This window comes from Acinonyx jubatus, chromosome X, assembly GCF_027475565.1.
Source record: "Acinonyx jubatus isolate Ajub_Pintada_27869175 chromosome X, VMU_Ajub_asm_v1.0, whole genome shotgun sequence".
Taxonomy (NCBI): domain Eukaryota; kingdom Metazoa; phylum Chordata; class Mammalia; order Carnivora; family Felidae; genus Acinonyx; species Acinonyx jubatus.
The window spans coordinates 25,913,247-25,932,962 of NC_069389.1; the positions used below are offsets into that span (position 1 = coordinate 25,913,247).

Below are 19,716 nucleotides of genomic sequence, written 5' to 3' on the forward strand. Positions count from 1 at the left end.
CTTTATGGGCCTTGCTGCTTTTTTTTTTTTTTTTTTTTTTTTGTTTATTTTGAGAGCGAGCGTGTGAGCCCGGGAAAGGCACAGAGGGGGAGAAAGAATCCCAAGCAGTCTCTATGCTGTCAGCACAGAGCCTGACAAGGGGCTTGATCTCACCAGCACCAGATCATCACCTGAGCCGATGCCAAGAGCCGGACGCTTAACCGACTGAGCCACCCAGGGGCCTTGGCTTCTCGAATGAGCCATGCCGCAAGTGAGGGAAAGACAAAAGCTGCTGTCTCCGTGCTTCCTGTCCAGCACAAGCATTCTCCCATTTGTGCGCTGCCCAGGGTTTGGGGGTCTGCACAGGCTCTACTGGGGAATCCCCCGGCCCTGCTTTGCCACTTTTCCTCGATGGCTTTCATCCGTGACCGGAATTGTGGGCTGGCTCATACTCATGGCTTACCACCTTCAGCGTGCCCCCATCTGTGCCTGTCATTTCTGACCCCGACAACCCTTCCCCGTTCTTCAGCCATTAAAGACGTTTTCATTACCTACTTTAGAAGGTGGGAAGAACCACTCAAATCGTCATCTTAAGGTCGTTCCCCTGCCCCGTGTGACCATTTGATTCCTTGTCAAAGCGTACAGGGAATGAAAGCGATTTCGGTATGCTTCACCCAATTTTCCCCTCCCAACCCGAAACGCCGTTCAAATAAAGATCTTTTTTTGAATAAATAAATGCAAGGTGGCAGGCCATTCTTAGCGATTTAAAAGAAATCAAAATTGGAGGATGGGCTTTTAAAAAGGCTGTGTTCGTGGTTCTTGAACAGAGGGACCGTACTACCTAAAACAACCTGTGTCCCCAGGAGGGTACATGCACACACAGGTCAGTGAACACCAAGCACAGTAATAGAGAATAATGAGCACTTGGTTGGCAAACCACAATGCAAAACTGGAGGAAGCGAGGCTGTGGAAAAATGACCCAATTTCCCCCCAACATTCTGTATTTCTGAACCAGCAGAAGGTCAGGAAAAGGCGAGCCGTCACCCTTTAAGAGGCAGAAAAAGGGGAGGTGGTCTGCCTGATGGGAGACCCTGGAACTGGTGAATCAGAATATCATCCACGTATTTATATACCTTTATTAAACCCTACGAAACCCCTATCACAAAACGTGACCGGGGCAGTGTCCTAGGAAATGGCCAAAAGGCCAAGGTTAAGTAGAAGTCCTTGGAGGAATGCAGAGGGGAGACCGACACCAGGTGCCCTGTGTCCCTTCTGTGTGGGAAACCAAGCTCCCCCATACCCGGAGAGGCTTGCACCAAGAGTGGGATTACAGTGTAATTCTCACAGATGCCTCTTCATTCCAAAAACGAGCACCTTAAGGAATCAGTGTTGTTAACACATTTGAAGTAATTTTCTATTTCAAAACAAATCCATTATTTATTCAAGCTTGAGAGAAAGAGGAGAGAGAACGAACCAGTGGGGGAGGGGTAGAGAGAAGGAGCCGGGGGACAGAAGAGCTGAAGCGGGCTCCGTGTTGACAGCCCGATGTGGGGCTCGAACTCACAAACCTCGAGATCATGACCTGAGCCGAAATCGGACACGTAACTGAGCCACCTAGGCACCCCACTAAATCCATTATTTAAAAGGGACAACCTGTGCTGTGGGAAATCATGAGAAAGGGGGATAAAAAAACAGTTTATATGCTGCTTTTAAAGTTAACTTTGCTGTTCTTTCTATGCATTACTGTACTGGAAGATGTGGTGGGAAGGTAAGTACATAGTTGACAGAAAGTTTCCTTAGGATTTCAGATACGCAGACAAAACACGTATGCAGACTCAAGATGTAAAAGACCATTTCAGGTATTCTACACAAGCCCTAATTTAAATATGCTTGTTGAAAAAAACCATTGTGAGGCTCCCTGGAAAACTTAACACTGGATATTTGATAATATTTTGTCAGACATGATAGGAGTATATGGTGCTTCTGTTAAAAAAAAAAAAAAAAGTTTATTTACAGGGGTGCCTGGGTGGCTAAGTCGATTAAGCATCCGACTCTTGGCATTCTGCTCGGGTTATGATCTCGGAGTTGGTGGGATCGAGCCCTGGGTCAGGCTCCTCGCTAACGGCGTGCAGCCTGCTTGGGATTTTCTCCATTCCTTGCTCTCTGACCCGCCCCCAGTGTCTTTCTCAAAATCAATAAACTTAAACAAAATAATGTGTATTTACAGACGAATTGCTACGATGCCTGGGATAGGATTCAAAATAATCTGGGGTTAGAGGGATAAGAATACAGATGAAATAAAATTGCTTTTTATAGGGATAATTTTGGAAGCTGGGTAATGAGCAAAATGAAGGATGATTCTACAGTTCTTCTGTATTTGGGTAGGTTTACACATTTTCATATATTGAAAGAACATAGCAGAAACTTTTTCAGATATGCTTACTGAAAAGATTAGAATTGATCCGTGATTTCTGTGTAGACGTTGGAAGGTTGACTACAGACTCTAGCACGAGGAGGGTCACGTCCTCTGTGACTGCTGACCTCTGAAAAGCTGTCGCTGACCGTTGCACAACATGGGGGCATGGATGTCCTGCACGGTTGTAAATCTTGTGGGTAACTTTGGAGGCTCCCAAAACTTAAACTAATAGTGGATTGTTGACTGGAAACCTTACAGATGGTAAGTCATTTACTGCATCTTTTGCATATATATTATATACTATATTGTTAAAGTAAGCTAGACTAAAGGAAAAAACAGGAAAATCATAAGGAAGACAAAACACATGGGCAGTACTATGCTGGACGTAGGACACAAACCCACATGTAAGAGGACCTGTGCAGATCAAACCCCTAACCTTCAAGGGTCCACTGTAGCTATGGAATGATAAGTAAGTTTGTTTAATCTGGATCTTGCAAGTAATACATTGAAGTAGAATGCAAAATGTAAGTTCCTAACATATTCCACTTTATTAAGATAAAGTTGGTTTTTATATACTTCTACCCAATTTCTAAAATTACCGAAATCTAACATTACTACAGGTATTAACGGAGGAATTGGAAGAGGAGGTTTTGCAACAGCCTATTTCAGTCGAGTGTGATACTGTATACTGTAAATCATTTCTAACTACACAGAAAAGAAGCAGAACGTAGTGTTTGCTTTTAGTTTATTAATTTATTTTGCAGGAATCTTTGACTTTCCGAATATGTACTGTGTGGAAGTACGATGCATGCATAGCCTTTTAAAATGCCTTTGTACAATTTCACCTCAAAATAATGATTCACAGCATACACGGAAACCTAAAAGAAACATGGTATTTACAAGATTTAATAGGTTCTTGCTGTTTCAATGAAGAAACTGATCAATTCTTTTACAGTAGGGAACCATGGACATTGGGTCTCATTATAAATAAGAATTCAGAATTGTTCAGTCTCAAAGCAACTTTTCATGGCTTTAGAAACTAAAATCGAGTCATCATCCTATTAATCTCTGAATGCCCAAGCCATGCAAAATTCTACTTGTATTAAATATTTGGGGATGCAAATAATAAAGAAAAAAAAGGCAGGTCTAGTGAATGTGAAAACATCATCAGAATTAACTTTCACTCTAAGAAAATTCTGTCAATTCTTTCAAAAACATACAGTAGTGGTGCAACAGACAGTGCCCAATTTATTGATTTTTTTTTTTTTATAGTAACATTTCAGTGGTCATGGTTCTTGCTCGACTGATATACCAATATACCCTTTAACTACGAAGGGACATCTTCACATTCCAGGATACATGACTGATGTTTTCCAAGGACAATTTTTTTATGCCTTATAGTCTTGCTTTTTTGTTGATACTGTCAAAGACATTACAGTTACCTTTTAAAATACTATAGAAAACTGAGTTGCCACAGAAAGTTGGCTATGAACCCTAGATCATCGGGACAAGAGGATGACAAAATTGAAGGAAACGATATTTTTTTAATTAAAAAGTACTAAAACTGAGACCAGCTCCTTAAAAATTAAACTGCCTATCACACTTCCCACTTCATTCAGGGAAACAAACAAATGAGCAACACTTTGCCCCCCTCCTTTTCCTCGTCTAAAACTACCTTTCCTACGACGCAGTTCTTCCGTTTAAAACCCCCTGCCTCTTTGCTCTCCCATACAAGGTCATTATCAATGCAAACATTTTACAATGCTTAGGAAGTTTCTGGCTCCTCTATTACCACTTTAAACTCTTAAGACCTCCACACGTTAAGGGACAATGTACTTGGAACAAAACAGCACGTGTGCTTTCTAAAAACCCAGTTTACAAAACCATGAAATAGTGTAAAACGTATAGTCAGGTCTATGTGTTACCAGATACATCAAACCAGACACGTTTGAAGAAAAAAGACGTTTCGCTAGCAACCAGCCGCGCCCCGGCCTACGCGAAGAGCGGCGGGCCGAGGCGGACAGGTGCGGCCCGGCGTCCGCCCTCCTGCCGCCGGCCGACTGGGCACGCGCTTCAGTCTGACCGGGACGGCCTTTCCAAAAGGCACCTTGAAAGTTGACCGAGTCCTCCTTCAAAGTGGTCAGAGGCAAGAAGTCTAGAGAGGGGACACAGTTAAAGAGCTCAAGCGTGTCCGTGGAAAACAATGTTGCTTCCTTTAAAAACTGAATGCAGCCTAACTTGGCCTACGAAACTTGGGCCCAACCAGAAATGAACACATACGGAACTTCTGGAAAAGCCATCTCTGATGCCTCCTACCCCACCGTCTACACCTATCCCAGAGACCGGTTTCTTCTCCTTTTTCCTGGCAGGGGCAGACAACGATCGACTAGATAGATCACCAAAGGACTGGAACCATGCATCTACCGTATGACGACAGCTTATTAACCCGGATGTGTGTTCATGCAATAGTTGTAAAGTCACCTACGTGGTTTCAATACGGCATCCGACTGTTTCCAGACATGCTACTTTCATTCTGAACGGACAGGCGCCCAGTTAACTGCTGCCACTTGGGCGTATCTAAGAAAAGAATACTGGTAAACCTCGAGCTAGAACACCAAGCGGGATATAGATTTTCCCCCTAGATTGTTATTTAATACCAAGCGGGGTGGATCGTCACTGAAGAGATAGGAAACCATACAAAGGCAAAGGCATTGGCATATTACACAAGAGTAGGACTGAGAGACGGCTGCTGGAGACGGACAGACACCGGTGTCACAGAAGCTTTTAAAGAAGGCGATTTTCAGGTCGACGCTTTTAAGCCCATCTGTTTTCTCTCCGTTCTTTTCACAGTCTTGCCGCAGTCGAGTGAGGGATGTCTTAGCGGCGTAATCACAGAGCCATGCGTACTTGGCGAGACGAGTGGATATTTTGGGAATTTTCCACATACGAGACGTTGGCAAAGCAGTGGGTAGAGGGTGAAACGATGACTTTGAAGGAGAATGGCGACGGGTTATGACGCCTTTGGTTTCATGGTGCATTTAGGGACAGCTGGTGTTTCCAGGTCTGCCCGACACCCCTGGTACCTTACAATACAATGACAGCTTCAAGAGTGTGGGTGTGTGTGCGCGTGCACGCGAATGTGTACAGGGGGGCACGTGGCATGCGAGGGTGGCTACTCCTAAAATCTGAGCCTCCGGTAACATCCTTCGGGATTCAAAGCCCTACTGATCGTATTGCCGTTTACATTCACCCAAATGATGGGAAGATTCCAAAATCCAATTCTAAGCTAGGAAGGAAATTCAACGACGGAGACCTTAAAGAAACATCCTATGAACAGTCTTCCAGTGGTGCACCCTAGGGGGCCACATGGTTTTCTCTCTCTTCAGTTACTCATACCCTAAAGTTTTGGCTTCACAAATAAGGAGTGCTTTAGTATCACCTGAGCTACCCGAACAAACTCATTAGTACCTCTGAATACACCCTGTTAACGTTAAACAGCTGTGAGTTGTCAAGTCCTTTGCGCTCACCTCTCTCTAATCTCATTTCTTCACCAGCCTTCTCCTCCTCCCAAGTAACACAGTATGCAACTTGATGACATCGGCCAACTGTAATTTCCCTCACGCTGGTTTATTAACATGTGCAAATAAATCTGTACTGAACGGCTAATAGTGATTTTTTTTTTTCAGCTAAGTTAGGATTGTGGCACAAAACATTGTGCTGTAAACATCATGAATTCATCACAAAATTGGAAGGAGGAAAAAAAAAGGCCCTATGGACTGCACACATTTCTTACAGAACCGCAGCTGAGCTCAAGATTTCCAAATGGATTCTGGAATGGATTTACATTTGGCATACATTCACTGTGCTATTGGCAAAGCGCAGTTTTATGAGAAGGTCATTCATAAAATTGTTCTTGGTAAGGACTTGTTATTTTTAAAGCCAATGGCCTAATAAAAGCATGCAGTAACATAAAAATTGTATCTATCGTGGCATAATTAGGTCTTAGTTACCAGTGTTGACTTAGCTTGATGAATTACTGTACAAGCAACAGGGATCTTCTCACCTCTGATTGTACTCTGGAACAAAGGGCATGATGTGCCTCATTCCTGACAGTTACAAATCACATTTTGAACTATCGTTGTGTGTTTGAAATTACCTCTGAAAAAAGCAGCAATTAAAAATACCCTTATGACTTAGCCCCACCCCCCCCAAAAAAATTGTGGGTGCTTTTTCTTGTTCTTCTCTTTACTAGGAAACACCGGGAAGAAGCATGGGAAACCTGGGTTTTCCAGAGAGCTGTGACCAGGTGAGTCTGCTCTGGGAATTCACAGTTTGTCTGATAAACTGTAACAGGTCACACCATGACTGAAAGTTCTAGTTTATAAAGTAAGGGCTACTCAGCAGTAACTTTAACAATTGGGATTCCACAGAAGAGCGCTTGCCCTCTCTGTGTACATTCTTTCAGGAGTGAATCCTTTCCCGGTTTCAAGTATCCCTTTCTCTCTCACTCTGCAATGAGTTAAGAAAGGAGAAAAAAAAAAAAAAAAAAGGAAAGAAAGAAAAAAGAAAAAAAAACCCCACCGAAGAGAACTCCCCATTTTTCCTTTAGTGAGCACAACCAGCTCCAGGGTCCTTCCTCCTCCCCCCGTGGAATCTGCCATGGAAAGGCTGGGCAGATGAACACCTTCCCAAGGTTTTCTTTTCTTCGAGTGGGGGCTCCAAGTTTCACTCTCGAACTGACGCGGACCCATCGGAGTTCAAGTGTACCGCGGCATCTCGCACTGCTCACAGCGGTTGAGGGCGGGATGGTTCAGGAAGGTGCAGCTGTCACAATTCCACGGAGCCCCTTCGTAGTCCTCGTCTCGGGGCTGTGTCCGAGGACTCTGCTTGGAGCCGGATGGATGCTCTGAGGGAAGTTAGGATGAAGAGAGAAAACAGACTGAACATTGCCAGGTATGATCCAAGCTGAAACACTACGAGAAAACAAGGGGGGCGGGGCGCAGTTTGCTACCTGACCTCCTGTGAAAGCCAGCTGGTATACGGAGCAACTAGACACAGGCAGCTCAATGGGTTTGTGAGACAAATTCTACTTTGTTCAACATAATTGACTTTTTTGCTTTCGGAAGAAGATAAACAGAAGCCCAGTACATATGACCTTCCTCATTCATGATCTTAACAGCAGTTATGCTACGTGGCAGCCAAATGAACCAAACGAGAAATCTCACAGAAGATGGGAGATTCTTACCATCTCCTTCGGTTTGCCCTGACGTCCCCCAGTACTAGCCAAACTGTCATCAACCTCTGCTAGGCTGGCCTCCTCCCATGAGACCTTCAGCCTCACAGTATGCATGCAGAGTTTTATTCAGAATGGTAAAAAGAGAGACTCCACAGGTTTTCATAAAAGCTAAACTCATTCAAAATAAGATTTTTGATCCTTAGCTTCTTTCCTACCTCTTTGGCATTATAATTTCCTTCAGATATAGTTTTTCAAAATGGACATATCTGAGGGTGCCTGGGTGGCTCGGTCAGTTAAGCGTGAGACTCTTATTTCGGCTCAGGTCATGAGCTCACGATTCTTGAGTTCAAGCGCCACCCCCCCCCCCCCCCACTGGGCTCTGTGCTGACAGTGTAGAGCCTGCTTGGGATTCTCTCTCTCTCTCTTCCCGCCCCCCCTTTCTCTCTGCCCCTCTCCCACTGGTGCGAGTGCTTGCTTTCTCAAAAAAAAGGGGGGGGGCAGTCTATCTGGCCATATAAAATGCTGGCAACCCTTGGTTGGTCCTCAGGATTTTCTTTATAAACACTTGAAACTTAGATTCCTCTTAGGGCCTCACTCCCTCTGGCCTTGTGTTCAAAACGGCTTTTGTCTTCTACAGTTACTCTGGAAATTCTGCTTTTTGAGGAACATCCCTACTGAACATGGTATCTGGGAGCAGGAGGCTAGAGACCTCTAGACGGAACTGACCCTGGAATCCGGAGCAACTCAGGAGGCTGGGAAAAATCTACCTGTAAAACAGTCCAAATCCTCACTGTGAACTGGAAAGGAGGTGAAGATCTAAAGTCAGCAGCCTTCCTAAGCAGGTAACGAACTAAGATGAAAGGCTTTAATCAGCCACCATTTGGGATTAAGTGTATATTCTTTTGGAAATTAATGACCTGACTTGGTGGTAGCAATGTGCCTTTCCTGACAAATGGCTGCAGTGAACATTCATTCCCCAACAGGTAGAGAGGACTGAGTTTCAGACCCGAACCTTCCAATGGTCATAGTAGGGCTCAGGTTCACCCAAGAAGGAGCTTAGCTTGACAAGAGATCAGAAAACCACTGGGTTCGTCAACCTACTTGGGGCTTCTCTTGCTGAATACTATAGGAAAAGAAAAAATAACTTTCCCTTTATCTTTCTGAGTTCTTGACGGAGACCCCTCCACCCCAGGTAAAAAAAGACAAGCGAACAAACAAAGTTCATCAACATGTGTACCTCACATATCAGGGCAGAGACCTAGGAAAACTAACTCCCCAAAGGGGGCCAAGCGGCCGTTTAAATATCATCTTCAGCTTAAGACCAAGCAAAATGGTAGAGGGAGGGCAGGGGAAGCCTGTTAGAGGAGGTTATCTGACAAGCACGGGAAATAGGGGTCTATTCCCGAGGCGTAAGTCCCATCCTTTCTCCACTGATAACCATTCTTTTGATTCAGTCATAAGGCTCTCTCTGGTACAGACAAGGAGATTCCTCTAAGTGGAGACTGCCTTTATAAAGGTCACCCTCACGCATGTGTGGAATTTGAGAAAAAACAGATGAACAAAGGGGAAAAAAAAGAAAAATAAGATAAAAACAGAGAGGAGGCCAATGGTTAAGAGACTCTTAAATACAGAGAACAAGCTGAGGGTTGCGGGGGGGGGGGGGGGGGCGGGGGGGCGATGTAAATGGGGGGAGGGCACTCTTCGAGATGAGCAATGGGTGTTGTATGTAAGAGATGAAACACTAGGCTATACCAAAGCCAAAACTACACTGTATGTTAACTAACTTGAGAATGAATCAATGAATGGAATGAATGGAGTGAATGAATGAACGAACGAGTGAGGGGCAGTGGTAAGTGTACATGTAACTGTTCCTGACAAAAGGGTAACTTCTATTCTGTCGTCAGAGCCTCTCCTGCCTTTGCAGTTTCTTACAGTAAATCTTGACGCCAACAATGGCCTATTTTATGGTGCCGTATTCTCCCCTTCAGGACCACCATGACTGAATTTGGAATAAATCACTCTCAACTGACTTACCAAAATAGTTAAAAGGCACCTAATTTAGAATTACTATTGGTAAGACACTGTGCATTTCATCCCAAGGAAGTACTGCTGAAATAGAAGCATCTAAAACCCAAAAGACATTTTAGATGTCTGTTTTCATTTGATTTACAGTTGTGAAATCGTTTCTTTCTATGGCCTGTGTAAGAAGCAAAATCTTTCAAGCCTCCTAGAAAATAAAAACTTCAAAACAGAACTGAAGTAAATAGGCTTTTCCTTTAAGACTAATTATTTTTAGGGGTGCCTGGCTGGCTCTGTCAGAAGAGCATGTGACTCTTGATCTCGGGCTCCTGAGTTCAAGCCCCAAATTGCACGTAGAGATTAACCCATTTAGAAATGAGCAGGGTTTTTTTAAAGTTTAATTTGAAGAGGCCAAACTTCCATACAAATAACCATCTTCACAAATCACACAAGTCAAATCAATAATGTTTATAATACACTCATTAGAATATAGAAAACAAATTGCCTAAAAGGATGCTAGTAAAAACTTCAAAATTGGTAAATAACTTCTACCCAAAAACTCCTTTTTCCCTAATGGGAAATATGCCAATGGTAAAAGAGGATTTTTTTTTTTTTTTTTTTAACTAAAATAAAGTACAAGGTAGTTTCATGTTTGCTTGGTTCTTAGGCTGGGATTTTTCCCCTACTTCTGTAATAGTCAAGTAAAATACTTGCATAAACTCATATATATACAATACTTTTAGAACCCTTATTTCAACTGAATCCCAAGGTAAAATTCGTCAGGGGTTATAAAAAAGTAATTAAAAAAAGCTTTTTTAAATATTTATGAGATGGGGCGCCTGGGTGGCGCAGTCGGTTGAGCGTCCGACTTCAGCCAGGTCACGATCTCGCGGTCCGTGAGTTTGAGCCCCACGTCGGGCTCTGGGCTGATGGCTCAGAGCCTGGAGCCTGTTTCCGATTCTGTGTCTCCCTCTCTCTCTGCCCCTCCCCCGTTCATGCTCTGTCTCTCTCTGTCCCAAAAATAAATAAACGTTGAAAAAAAAATATTTATGAGAGAGCGAGAGCACATGCATGTGAGCAACTGGGGGAGGAGCAGAGGATCCAAAGCAAGCTCCACACTGACAGCAGAAAGCCCCATCAGGGGCTCTAACTCCAAAACTGTGACATCATGACCTGAGACCAAGTCAGACACGTAACCGACAGAGCCACTCAGCGGCCCTCAAAAAGTTATTTTTAAAAAAATCTTTTTAACCTTTATTTTTGAGAGAGAGACAGAATGAGAGGTGGGAAGGGGCAGAGACAGAGAGGGAGCCACAGAATCCGAAGCAGGCTCCAGGCTCTGAGCCGTCAGCACAGAGCCCGACGTGGGGCTCGAACTCACGAACTGTGAGACCATGACCCGAGTAGAAGTCAGAGGCTTAGCCAACTGTGAGCCACCCAGCAGCCCCAAGAAGCCATTTTTTTTTTATTAATTACTTGGCCTTGCTTTGTAGATGCTATTCAAGCAATCCATCCAATGTGGTGGACTACTAGCCACTTAAAAAGCGGCCACTTCGATGTGCTCTTACTGCCAAACGTACACCAGACGGCAGCACCTGGGTGGCTCAGTCGGTTAAGCATCCGACTCTGGATTTTGGCTCAGGTCACGAAGTCACATTTTGTCAGTTCAAGCCCCGTGACGGGCTCAGGCTCCAAGCTCCGCAATGACGGCGTGGAGACCTGCTTGGGAGCCTCTCTCTGTGCCCCTCCCCCACTCGTGCACGCTCTCAAAATCAATAAAAAAACAAACAAAAAAACCACACCAGATTACAAAGACTGTTTGAAGTAACATGAAATATGTCATAATTTATGTGGACTTGCTACTGAAATATTATGTTGTACATACTAAATAATCTAATTTCACTTTAACGTAGGAAATTTAATATATCTAGCTTGTGTTGTATTTTTATTGGGCAGCGCAGCCTTAGAAACTCATCAGAGAAGATGAGTTTTAATTTTTTTATTAAGAATCTCTACATGCAATGTGGGGGTCACGCTGCCAACCCTGAGGTCAACAGTCACATGCTCCATGGCCTGAGCCAGCCAGGCACTCGGAGAGAATAATTTTCTAAAAGGAAAAAAAAAAGGCCTTTCCTTGTGGTAACTCTACGTGGGTGAACACGTGTGTTTGGACGTTGTGCACAAACTCCGGACACACAGGTACAAACCATCTGCAGCTGCTGCCTGGGTGTCATGGACGTCTGCCTGTACTTTGGAGGTCACGCTAATTCTCCGGGCTTTCCTCTCAATTGTGCAAGGGTCTGATGAGTCTGCATGAAAAGAAGCAAAGCCAGTAGGAAAGGGATTAAAGCCGTTCATGAGAAGAGTGGACAGGCTCCCAAGGATCTGTCATGGGACACGCACACTTGAATAGTTACCCTATGACTTCATGTCAGCGTCCGCGCTCAGGTCAGGGTGCGTGCCCGATTTCATACTGCTTCGACAACCTATGTAGAACCGTGGCTCTTTCGAGCTTTTCCAGCCTCTACAATTACTTGGAGTAAATGTCTCATTTCACCACTTTGCCACTTTCCTGGTGTAAACTCGGTGAGAGTAATTAAAGGTCCACGTGAAGGCAAAATTTGGGAGGTGATACTTGAGCCAACGGCCTGATTAAGCAACAGTTCTTAGAAAACCATGGGTTGAAAGCACATGATCTGTAAGGCTGGCTGAAGAATCCATTACAGTAATAACAGTAAGCTACAGTACTTCATAATTAATAAGAAGAGCAGCGATTGAAAACTCAGCACCAACTGAGAGCAGTACGGACTGCAGGCATCCCTTGCTAGAACACGGTTTCTGTGAACGCACACCTTATTCAGAAGCAGTCCTTTGTGTTACCTGCCCTTAGAAACCAAAGAAGGATCTTGGCATTGTCTGATTAGTTCTGAGCCCACAGGCAATCCCCTAGTATGATCCACCTTTGGAAATTACTGCCCCTGAATCCTAAGCCTGGTGCCTAGGTATTTACTCCACTATCAGCGTAAACAAAAGCAGACTAAATGGTCTCCTTAGGCTCCAAAGAATACTATAAACTTCTATTTCTTAAGCTTCTAAAGCACTTTTATAGTGTCATATGCTTACTACTCTCATAGACTCTTAGGACAGCCATGTAAAATACATAAACTAATGAGGATTTGGACTGATCGCCTCTCCGGTGCACAGACTAGACCTGAACAAGGTCAGGTGGCCGCAATAAGCAGGACCAGGGCTCAAATCATGGGATGACAAGGTCAGTGCTCTCACCGCTGTGTTACCGACGAAAGGTTGGGGAGGACTTTCTAAGGCAGCTGAGAAGCTTACATGTACATGGAATTGCTTCACTACAAAGTTCAGTCCAAAAAGGGTTCTTGGTCTCCTTCTTTTTCCTTAGGTTTCTTTTTCTTCCTTCCCTTCCTTCCCTTCCCGCCCACCCCCCCCCCCTCTCCTGGCCCCCCGAGAGAGACAGACTGTGACCAGGGCAGGGGCAGAGAGAGGGAGACACAGAATCCAAAGGCAGGCTCCAGGCCCCGAACTGTCAGCACAGAGCCCGATGCTGGGCTCGAAGCCACGAACCGCAAACTCATGACCTGAGCAGAGGTCGGATGCTTAACAGACTAAGACACCCAGGCGCCCTTCATTCTCTTTTTATTATCATACTTACTATTCAGATAAACATCCATATTCCACTTGGATTTATACATGTAAGAATGCCAAGACATTTATTTTAGCCAATAAACGAATTCTGTCAGTTATTTTTATTTTATCTTAAGTGGCACTGCAAGAAAATCTACCTTAAAGTACATAAATGTTTTTGAGAAGAGGCCAATTTAGTTTTTGAAATGTGAACGCTTAGAAGACAACACACCTGACTTCAGAGAGAAAACCAAACAGCTTCTGATTTCAGCTTAGGTCATGATCTCATGGTTCCTGAGATCGAGCCCTGAGTCAGGCTCCGTGCTATCCATCACATTTCATTACAACTGTCTCCTCTCTCTGCCTCTCCCCCAGGTGTGCGTGTGTGTGCTCTCTCTCTCAAAATAAACACACGGTTCACCTTTTGTTTTTTTTAGTAATTTGACAAACTACAAGGTAGGGTACATAACAGGACACTATTATACCAGTGCCACTGTATGTTCTCAGCAACAGTATATCTAATGAAAGCTCAATCGGATTTCTCAAGTAGAAATTCATTTCTAGTGAGGATGTTAGTTTTCTAGTCTACTTTGTATTAAAACTGTATGTAGGGGCGCCTGGATTTAAGCGTCCAACTTCGGCTCGGGTCATGATCTCACGGTCCGTGAGTTCGAACCCCGCGTCGGGCTCTGCTGACAGCTCAGAGTCTGGAACCTCTTTTGGATTCTGTGTCTCCCTCTCTCTCTCTCTCTCTCTCTCTGCCCCTCCCCTATTCGCACTCTGTCCCTCTCTGTCTCAAAAATAAATAAACGTTAACAGAAAAAACAAACGTATGTAGACTAGGATAAGCCACTTGGGGTAAGCGTCAGGGAGCATCAAGCATCTATCTAAATGATCCATATACCTACTGACTACTGGATACATACTTTAGAAGTTGACTGCAGTTGGAATTTAACTACAGCTCACTGTGAGGACTACTCAAAGCTGCAAGGAATACAGCCGCCTTAGTAAAGGTACTTAGAGTCACACGAAGCTGGATATGACGGCATCCTAACGATATTCCTAGCTGAGTAGTCCAGCAAAACAGGAGCTTCCCACCTCAAGTATATGCTGTTGGTCTCCAAGGCAGAGGCACAATGACCTGTCTGCAACACCGATATGACCACTGCTAGAACACTCTTCGGGCTCCTGGCAGCTGACCTACCACGTGACGTCAAGACATTTTCCTCATTTCTTTGTGAGTGTTTAAGGTAAAACTTAGTGCAACACACATACCGTAAGCGTGCCATCTGAGTACTTTTGACAATTGCATATACACCTCAATAATCCGAATCCCTATCAAGACATTACCATTAGCCCATAAAATCCTCCCATGCCTTTTCCCAGGTAATCCCAACCTCCACTCCCAGAGACCAAAGCTGTTCTGTTTTTTAATATAAACTAATTTAGTGTATGAATTGCAGCATGTAAACAGACTCATACAGTATATATTCTTTTGGATTTGCTTTATTTCTTTCAGCATTATGTTGCTTAGGTTCCTGCATGTCGTGTGTGAAAAGAGTTGATTCGTGTTGGTGACTAGTATTCCCTCATGTGAATACAGCACAGTCGGTTTATCCACTCACCTGCTGAGGGCCACTTGGGCTATTCCCAGTGTTTGCTCAATTTGAACACATTCGCTATGAATCTTCTACAAGCCACTTTGTGGACATGGTTTTAAATTCCGTTGGATAAATTTTTAGAAGTAGAGTTGATGGGCTATAGGGCAGGTGAATCAAGGTGTGCTTTTACAAGGTGTGCTCTTACCAGAAATGTAAGAATTCTGATGGCTCTACATTCTCATTAATGTTTTAGACCTCGTTCTTTAGGAATCTAAGGATTTGAATTTGCATTTTCTTAATGTCTATTCAAGTTGAGCGTTTTCATGTGTTTACTAGGCCATTTATGTATGTTTGTGAAGTGTTAACTCAAATGTTTTGATCTTCGTAAAACTGGATTGCCTTTTAAGTTTTTTTTCCCAACATTTATTTTTGAGAGAGAGTATGTGCGTGTGTGCCTGAGCACGTGGGGGAGGAGGAGAGAGACAGAGGATCCCAAGCAGGCTCTATGCTGACAGCAGAGAGCCGGATGCAGGGCTTGAACTCACAAACTGTGAGATCATGACCTGAGCCAAAATCAGACGCTTAAGCAACTGAGCCACCCAGATAGATGCCCATGGCTTGTCTTGTTATTACTGTGCTATAGAGGTTCTTGATACATTCTAGATACCACTTTTTTTTTTTAACCAGCTATGTTTTCAATATTTCCTCCCAGTCCATGGCTTGCCTTTTCACTTTCTTCACAGTGCGTCTTGACAAGCAGAAATGTTCAACTTGAACGAAGGCCAGTGTACCAACTATTCTTGCTGTGTTGCTCAAAATTCTTAGCTAAACCCAAGTTGCAAGTATATGTTAGGTTTTGTTCTGCAATCTCTGTAATTTAGCACTGACACTTACATTATGTATGACCCATCTTAGATTTCTGTGTATAGTAAGAGGTAAGGATCAAAACTGGGTTATTTTTCCATATGGTTAACCAGGTTCTTAAATTAGTTGCTGGAAAGACTTCCCTTTCTCCCTTCACTGCTTTGGTGCTTTTGTCAAAATCGGGCAGTGTAAGTGAGGGTCTCTATCTGGGCTCTCCATTATTCTCTACTTTTTATCCCTATGCCATTAACATACTACGATGACTGTAGCTTTATATTAAGTCCTGAAATTAGTTAGGGCTAAGACTTCCAATTACATTCTTCTTTTTAGAGATTGTTTTGAGTATTCTATGTCTTAGGCAATAAGGTATGAATTTCAGAATCAGTTTGTTACTTTTGCCCAGTACAGTTAAAATGGGTGTAAGTACAAATGACTAGGGGAAGAATAAGTTTCCCACTTGTGATTTAAGTGCAGACATGATGTAATACCCTAATTTCTTCTGGCAATGTTTTGTAGTTTTCAACATCTATCACTGGTGTTGAACTTATTTCTCATTTTTGACTTGTTTGCTGGTACATAAAAATAGGGTTCTTGTAGATTCACCTTCCATCCCAAGACCTTGTTAAAGGCACTTATTAGTTCTAATAGTTGTGTTTGAGTCTCCTTATAGCTGGAATAGGGGCTGACTTTTGTCAGATGCTTTTCCTATATCTAGTAAAAGGAGCATGAACTTTTTCTCCTTTACTGATAGCACATTCCTGAGCTAAAAGAAACTTGGTCATGATCCATTATCCTTTCTATATATTGTGAAAATTTCGATTTTTTTTTTTTTTTTTTTTTTGCTTTAAATTCGGGAGGGGGTATTGATGTGTAATTCTGGTTTTTTTCTAGGGGTGTGGGGGGTGGTGAGTAGATAATACCTTTATCAGGTTTTGGAATCAAGGCTCTGCTGATGACACCCAAAACAAACAAAAAACTGAGAAGCTATCTTTCCTCATCTATTTTCTCAAAAAATTTGCATAAGGTTGGTAGTATCTTTTCCTTAAATGTTTGACAGAATTCAAGTACCAATGAAACCATCTGGGTATAGAGTTACTGGATTCAAATTCTTTAATAGACAGCTATTAATATATCCTGTATCATCTTGTTGTCGGTTTTGGTAGATGTGTCCATTTCATATAAAGTTCTGAGTTTATTGGCATAAAGATGTTGACCACATTCCCTTATTATGTTAATGGATAACCATTATTTCTCTTACTATTTTGATAATTTGTGTTCTATATTTACCTTTCAATCTCCTTGACTTTATTCTTTCCTAAAGGTGGAATTTTAGATAACTGATCATTAATCTTCATGGCTTGAGTGTGTCTTCACAAATTTCCTTCTAAACACTGCTCAAAGAATTTGGCCTTCCCTGGCATGCATGGGTGGCTCAGTGGGTTAAGCATCCGATTTTGGCTTAGGTCATGATCTCACAGTTCGTGGTTTGAGCCCCACATCTGGATCTGTGCTGACAGCTCAGAGCCTGCTTTGACTCTGTGTCTCCCTCTGCCCCTCGTCTCTCTGTCTCTTTCTTAAAAATAAATTCACATGAAAAAGTAAATTAAGGAAGGTAGGGGCGCCTGGGTGGCTCAGTCGGTTGAGCATCCAACTTGGGCTCCGCTCATGACATCACGGTTTATGAGTTCCAGCCGCGCGTCGGGCTCTGTGCTGACAGCTGGGAGCCTGCTCCCGATTCTGTGTCCGCCCACCCCGGCTTGTGCTCTCTCTCTTTCAAAAATGAATCAACATACATACATAATTAATTAAGGAAGGCCAACTTCTTCTTGTTTTTTTTTTAAAGAGAGGTGGAGCTTTAATGCCCAGCTCCCGGGAGATAACCACTAAAATCTTGAAATTTCCCCAAGCGATAAGGAGTGTCTCTGTTATTTACGGTGGGCCCTTCAGACCATCCCGGAGATGGCTCGTGGTGGACACACTGCTCACCAACTTGGTCGCTATTTCCAGATTAACAACTTGTCAATGCATTCTGTTACATAGGGTGATTCTTTGGTAACAGCCCTTGAATCAATTAACTGAAGTCTGTTGGATTACCAATAGGTAAGACTTCTTTAGTACATACTCAGGCAACACCGAGTTTAAAGAGACCCATATATATCATTGATGACTTTATCCATTTAGATTAAAAATGTAACTCCGTGACTTTCAACTTGAGACTGTACAGAATGTTGTCACAGTGCCAAACCTGATACTTGGTAGTCATCCACTACATACATCCATAGAAAGCTATTCAACTAAAATCAAGGTAACGTTATTTAGCACAGAATTTATACATTACCTCCTGAGTAGGGAGTCTAACAAGATTTGTAAATATTCTACTGGTCATTTAAAAAAAGGCATTCTCAGGGTGCCTGGGGGGCTCAGTCAGTTGAGCGACGGATTCTGGGCCAGGTCATGATCTGACAGTTTGTGGGTGCAAGCCCCAGGTCGGGCTCTGCACTAACAGCACAGAGCCTGCTTCGGACTGGCTATCTCCCTCTCTCAAAAGTAAATATGGAAAACAAAAAATTAGGGGCGCCTGCTTGGCTCAGTAGCTTAAGCGTCTGACTTCAGCTGAGGTCATGGCCTTGTGATCTGTGGCCTCAAGCCTGTCCGTGTGGAGTCTGCTTCAGCTCCTCTTTCTGCCCCTTCCTCACTCGAGCTCTCTCAAAAAAGAAACATTAAAAAATAAATAAATGAAACACGTCATCCCTAACTTAAGAGGCTTAGATCTACAACTCAAACTTTGCATTCTCAGGTAAGACCTTTCAAGTTCTCATTATTTTAGAAGAAGGGTTACAGTTAAGATCTAAACTAGGATCCTAGAGTTTAGGATTACAGTTATGACAGAGGTAAGTCATTTTACAATGTTAGCTATATATTGTTTCACTTAAAAAAATTAAATGGTATATCCCACTTAATTACCTTTGACAACCATTCCAGGAGTCACTAATTTGTAGTGCCTTTGAGAAATTAAAATATGGGGGACACGTGGCACAGTAGTATCACTATAGTAACTTTTTTTGTGCTGAAAAGTTAACCTCGCTCACGGAAATTTCTTCAGCTAAACATTCTGATACTTATTTCTCTGTTTGTGGCATTTCCCTACTCACCTTTTTTAGATGGCTTGGGTGGTACAACTGGGCCAGGTTCTATGTTGTCATAAAAATTATTCATGGCTTTTGGATCAAAGTTTCCTATAAAGAAAATAAAATCACCATATGCATTTAGGGCTCTTGTTCCTATTTGCCTTTTTTGTTAAAGAATATATAGAAATAAAATATGTAAGAAGGGAAACTTTTCCAGGGTTCAAAACTCCTATCCTCTTTCCACTGAAAATGTTTTCCTGATCACTGTGAGAAAAGACCCAAGCAAACTACCCCATCAGTGTTGATCAACAAACCATCACCTGAAGGGATATTTTTCTAACTGCAAAGCTACTCTCTTGCAGGAGGATTATGTATGTGACACACGTAGGGGAGGTCAATGAGGAAAAAGGATGGCTGAACTATTTTGCATTACTCTTGATTTTAATGAACAAACCGTGAGAAAGAAGGTATCTTTCATGCCATTCATGGTTTACCTTAACAAGTTCCCCATGATAAAGTAAACTGTGGAAGAAGTGAAACAGAAATTTACAAAGAGGAATCAAGTTACCGTAGCAGCGGCTCACAGTTTTCTTATCTTGAAGAAAAGGAGAATACTGAATGGTGCCTACAGATTTATCCAAGATAATAAGGTGCCAATTTCAGAGTAATAAAGACGACAATCCCTGAGAATTTTGTCTTGCTACAAAATTTTCAACTCTCTCAGGATGTTCACTCCCTGGCCTAGTGTCTATTTCAGCCCCACCTCCTGCCCTGAGTCCTCCAAGGTGGGTTGTGATCCACTGTCAGCTTTGGGTCCCG

General features: G+C 43.0%; 1 protein-coding gene across 5 annotated transcripts in view; it reads right to left on the reverse strand.

Annotated features, from left to right (window-relative positions):
* Nucleotides 1-3,123: 3,123 nt before the first annotated feature.
* TAB3 (TGF-beta activated kinase 1 (MAP3K7) binding protein 3) overlaps nt 3,124-19,716 on the reverse strand; it is an 86,192-nt gene continuing 69,599 nt past the window's right edge. For 4 of the 5 annotated variants that reach the window (XM_053202218.1, XM_053202219.1, XM_053202217.1 and 1 more), the window contains 3 exons: nt 18,922-19,005; nt 11,858-11,959; nt 3,124-7,301 (listed from right to left, as the gene is read on the reverse strand). In XM_053202218.1, coding sequence (XP_053058193.1) covers nt 7,153-7,301; nt 11,858-11,959; nt 18,922-19,005 — 335 coding nt within the window. In that variant the 3' untranslated portion in view covers nt 3,124-7,152. The remainder of the gene's footprint in view (nt 7,302-11,857; nt 11,960-18,921; nt 19,006-19,716) is intronic. The other variant, XM_053202221.1, reaches the window with a different exon arrangement.